This window comes from Photinus pyralis, unplaced genomic scaffold, assembly GCF_008802855.1.
Source record: "Photinus pyralis isolate 1611_PpyrPB1 unplaced genomic scaffold, Ppyr1.3 Ppyr1.4_LG3b, whole genome shotgun sequence".
NCBI classification, from domain to species: Eukaryota; Metazoa; Arthropoda; class Insecta; order Coleoptera; family Lampyridae; genus Photinus; species Photinus pyralis.
In genome coordinates, this window is record NW_022170510.1 from 15,721,272 (window position 1) to 15,726,866 (window position 5,595).

General features: G+C 31.5%; 1 protein-coding gene across 9 annotated transcripts in view; it reads left to right on the forward strand.

The window, feature by feature from the left end:
• The window catches only part of LOC116166312 (homeobox protein abdominal-B), a 441,837-nt gene extending 439,005 nt beyond the window's left edge, over positions 1-2,832 (forward strand). For 7 of the 9 annotated variants that reach the window (XM_031481240.1, XM_031481238.1, XM_031481243.1 and 4 more), the window contains 2 exons: positions 965-1,024; positions 1,253-2,832. In XM_031481240.1, the coding sequence (XP_031337100.1) occupies positions 965-1,024; positions 1,253-1,662 (470 nt within the window). In that variant the 3' untranslated portion in view covers positions 1,663-2,832. The remainder of the gene's footprint in view (positions 1-964; positions 1,025-1,252) is intronic. The other 2 variants (XM_031481246.1, XM_031481247.1) reach the window with 1 other exon arrangement.
• Positions 2,833-5,595: the final 2,763 nt, after the last annotated feature.

Sequence of the window (5,595 nt, forward strand, 5' to 3'; positions counted from 1 at the left end):
AAATTATCGTATGCAATAATGAAGTTTGACACGTAGCAATCTAAATGCAGGTATGTTTTTTAAATGCCATAATTGAGATTAACGCAGCAATTGTTTATACTTCCCTCACTAGAGAGCAAAATTACATTTTGTTCACCCGTTTTAGAGACGAAAGTAGTTGTTGCAAAAGTATAGTTTCAGAAAAAAAAACAATTTTCTAACGTATAAAATTACGAATTTTAATTTTCTAGCTATAATGGACGCGTGGCAAATAACATACCTATAGATACCTACTTATTTAGTGTGCATTCTTTATTGTCTATAAGCTCTAAATAAATTCAATGTGGCAGTGTTATACAATTGGCTTGAAGTTATTTTGCTCTTTATTGTGTGTCTTAAATGTGCAAAAAAGACCTTTCGCACATATTCCATAATATTCAATGCCATCTATCGTTTACTACTGCTGCAACTTTCATAGTACCTAAATAGCAATGAAGTACTACAAATCGAATTCTAACACGATTACTACCAAAAATCCTAAACCTTATTATTATACCATTCATTTGCATAAAATCCACATTGTTTAATTACAGTGAATGCTTATTAGCTTAATTCGCCGGAACTAGAGTTTACACGCTCTACATATCAGATATTTTTAAAAAGCATTTTATTTAAACACTATATAATTTATTCAAATTAAAAACCTTCATTTTTAAAACGGTTTATCTCGTAATTGTTTCATTTCAACGCTTTATAACGTATGAATTTGTGTCAATACAATCAAATTTGTAAATATAGGTACTTCTTTACGATTGCATCACGACCTATAGCCTCAATATAGGTATACGTTTCATGGTGCTAATTATCATATCATTCACCTTGATCATTGTTCGAATAATCACATTTAATCTAATCATAATGGTTAAACTAAGTGTAATTTAAAAAAAAATGAAATTTAAAAGTACAATTTATTTTGTCGTTTAAGCCTATCCTTTCGCCCAGAAACATCCAAAAGTTGCCTTCTACACGTTCCAGCAGTTTGATGGTGAGATTTCAAATTTTTTTTTAAAGTTTGGCTAAAAGCATTTTAATAATACATAAAATACCTAACATCCGCGACATATGAATAACCGATGAAAAGTGCACCGAGTCAGATGTTTTTGTATTGTTTTGCATAAAAACAATCTAACATATTGTTATGACTTTTTATTTTTAATATGTGGTTGCTGGAGAGCTCAAGCTATTACGTAAATTGTTTTCTTTTTCGTTTCAGGTTCCTTAAGTTCGATGGGTGTGGGTGTACCTTGTGGGGCGAGTACAAATCCTTTAGAGTGGACGGGTCAAGTTACAGTTCGAAAGAAACGTAAACCGTATTCAAAATTTCAAACTTTAGAACTTGAGAAAGAGTTCCTATTTAACGCTTATGTCTCGAAACAGAAACGCTGGGAATTGGCGCGAAATTTAAATTTAACCGAAAGACAAGTAAAGATTTGGTTTCAAAATCGGAGAATGAAAAATAAAAAAAACTCCCAAAGGCAATCGCAACAACAACAAAATAATAACAATGCCACTACAAATAATCAAAATCACCATGGGCACCATGTGACACATCATCCGCACACTCCACATCATGTAGTGAATCACCACGTGGCAGCTAACGGAACGCTTAAGCATCATCAGTGACCCATGTCATTCTCTGGGGTTGTATTAGGTCATCATCACCACGGTCTAACATCCTAAATTATTTCGATTAAATTACTCTGTTTGACAAAATTACACTAAATAAGATGGTTAATGATACAGAAGTGCTAGTTGCCTCAACCCCAGAGTAGTGCTTTGCTGTGCCAAAGAATAAAATGTGTTTTAAGGTACGTGATACCAAATCGGTGTTAGTTTATTAGTTTTATAACCTAAAACTCTGTTGTTACTGAACAGTATATTGGGCTTGTGCAAGTTTATGTAAGGTGATGCGTAGCGTCAAATAAACCCATACGAGCAATTCCCAGTATCGAAGCTGAAGTGATTTAGTTCACGTAAGGCAAACCATTAATGTACATATTTCGACTGTCATTGTATTAGTCCTTAAGTAAACTGGTATTTCACAATGTAATCCATATTGCTCGTAATCTAAATGTATAGTAAATTATTACACATAGTAAAATAGTAACCTACGATATTTTATAGACGCAAGTGTTACTTAATTTTTACTTGCAGTTAACCTTTGTATGTTTATATAGTTCTTTCACCTGTTATCTGTGGTTTTGTTCGCATTTAAAATTGTTTTATAAAACTTTTATGTACAGATTGATGCTCTAATTATATTATGAAACCATTTAAATAATAAGTGTATGTAAAAATCCTACTTTAAATTACAAAAATTGTTATCTGATTGGAGCATCTGCATAAATAAATTACTTACGGAGATATTTCCGCTACTTGCCTAAATGTGGAATCTTTGTCCTTAGTTTCATATGAGCACCCACATAATTAAATTAGTGTGTCTAAATAAACGCTGTTCCGTTTTCTTTCCATGTGGCTTATTCAACGCGTATAGTTACTATAAATAACAGATCAATATGTGCAATATAATTATTTTTGTTGAATTCTTACTTTTTCACCGAAAAGTCAAAGTGATAAAACTTTATATGCGTGGAGTCAATAACCTAATTTATCTTCAGTTAAGCATTAAAACTTCTACGAACCACTATTTTTAATTATTTTCAGCTATGACATATTCTCAATTCCTAAACGAAACTAATAAACATACAAAGTACTTTACGTTTTGCTACTCTTTGCAAATGTTTTAAGAGAAACAATTATGGTACAAATCAACCTTTTTTTTAATTAATCAAACATAGAATTATACGCAGCATACTTATTAATCAATTGTAAATATTTAGAAGAGTTTAGGTACCTGTATATCTGTGGCTTCTTGTATACGGCTATTGCATAGAGTAAACACCCTAATTGCAAGGAAGTTTTTGTTTAGCCCCAATTTTTAGCTGCTCATTTTTTCCTGTTGGTTTTATCGAGCAATATTGAGTTTGTAAAATTTAAAATTGTTTTTTATATTGTTTTGTTGGTGTTTTGCTTACTACTAGTATAAAGATAAAGTAAACTTCTCTAGAGAACCGAATTTCAAATTAACTACTGCATGCATCATGAAATGGTAAACTGGTAGTTCTTTGTCAACTCTGTATGTTATTACCGCATTTCTAGCTCCCTCAAGAGACTTGTTTTAGGTAAATGAAATGTGTAAATATTTAATGGTTATTTCAAAAATCTTTACTTCGTTCGGCGGAGGGGTATATTAACAAAGCCTCTTCTTGGAAGTAAATTTTGAAATGCACTTATAAAATAGTGTGTTCTTGCTATAATTAAACAAAATTCATCTATTACTAAAGTTTTATACATAGAGATTTTTGGATTAAATTGCTGTTCATATGTGTTAAAATGAAATGCAAATTCCAAAATATAAATGAAATTTATAGACATCTCATATTTATTTATTTTGCATAGTTTTTTTAAAATCGAATTACTCGGTCTGATCATTTTCTGTCCAAACAATTCCTTGAGATTCTTTTAATATTACTGTTGTGTTCAAATATGCATATTGTTGTGTTATGTATGTAATGTATACACATATAAATATTATAAGTATGGCATAAATGTGTTTTATAAACATTACTATTTTTGTTTTATATTGTCCATTGTAAATTACTGAATAAATAAAAAAAATGAAGATTGTATAACTTAGTGGTTCGAATATGAACTGCCGCTTTGGGTTTTAATTTTTTCCACTCCAAACGAAAAAGTTTTCGTTCCATTATCATTTTACGGTCAATAGAATGCTACCAGTTACTAGGAGCGCAGATAATGAAGCAAAGCAAACCACGCAATCTAAATGTCCATTTTACGTTAGGTAAAAGCGAATTGTACACGACTGTTAGTCAGACCCCAAAATCGGAAAATACAAAATCATCATACTACTGTTGCGAAATGCTAAATGGAAGTCAATTTAGAGAGAATTGTCATAAATTATCTGTCGATCTCATTTCCATCTCTTTGTCAGTGTCTTTCTGAAATATTCAATAATTTAAATTAGCAGTCCAGAATTCCTTATTGGGACAATTTTAATTGTCTTCGTTTATGGTAGTGTAGTGTAAGTCACGAGTTTCAAGAGCGTAAAGATTCAGTGCATTATTATACTTACACCGAAAACGTGAAGGGAATTGACGCTGTTTATAATTTGGCATTCTATCATTAACCATTTATAATACCTACAAACGTGATTGCATCATAGGAATTGCAATTCAACAATTATTCCATTAACATTATCGTTAAAAATGTTCAGAATTGACCTTGTGTAAGTTTATAAGTATATAGGCTGAATCACACAGCAGACTAACAAACAGGATGGCTTTTTGGCTAAGAAATCGATGTAGGTAATTATTTGCTACAGATACGAATCTATAATAGGTAGGTACCTATGTACATTTTCTAATAATTAAGTCAAATATTGTTTCCGGCGTTCACTTTGTACGGTATCGATGAAAGAGATTATTATCGCAAGTGGAGTGTCGTGTAAAATTTCTGAGGTAATGGGTTTGGCAGGGTGCCTAAACAGCTAAGACGGTATTTAGAAAAAACAATAAATAAATAACTCCTTGTTTAGATTTGAAATCTTCATTTCCACTTTACAAAATTTAACTTTAACAATGACTTCCTTTACAAAAGAAATATAAAAACCGTTAAAAACCAATAGAGTTTGAACGCCCACTGATGCTATGCTTCCCAAAACGACTCCGTGTATTAAACGTATCTACATTTACCTACCATTGTTACGGTTCATTCTATTTTCAATTCTGTAAGCCGTTGATTGCAATCCCTCTTCAATGATCACTTTGTGAAACGATACGGTTTACCGAAAATATGTACTAACGCAGACATTTTTTTCAAACAAAGGATCAAAATGTTTCGTTTGCGAACGGTATACCTTTAACTATAACATACTATACATAATTATACAAGGATACATCAGGGCCAGGGCTGTATACTGCGTGGTATACCTACCTACCTCATATACCTATTCAAAGATGATTTATCACAGGCTAAAAATGATGAACGTACACGCGCCTATAGTAGGCATTTTCGCGAACTAGGTATATTTAACCATTTTAGACCATTTTTCATGTAGTATAAGCATTCTCTGCAATAACGGTGGAAGTGGAACCTTTTTATTAATTCAAATATTCAATAAAAGCTATTATTATGGTGGGTGTTTCTCTTTTCAGAACTGAGGTCTAGTCTGGCTAACTAATCGCACGGATTAAAATCAAGTATTATTATTATTATTAGTGCTAGTAAAGCATTTACGCATATAACAGTTGAAATGTGGTGTTATATTTTTTCTTTTTTGACGAATTAAAAAATGATTGTGTCTATAGATGAGTTCTTATAGTCACCTAGATTATGTTAAATGATTACGTTATTTTGTCTTCTAAAAACTACCTATAAACCAACCATTTTGTTCCAAGCATTTCTCTGGAAAAGACCATCGAACTGGCTTTTCAACATAAAAGTAATGAATCTAAACGTAGCTTTTAAAATTTGGAC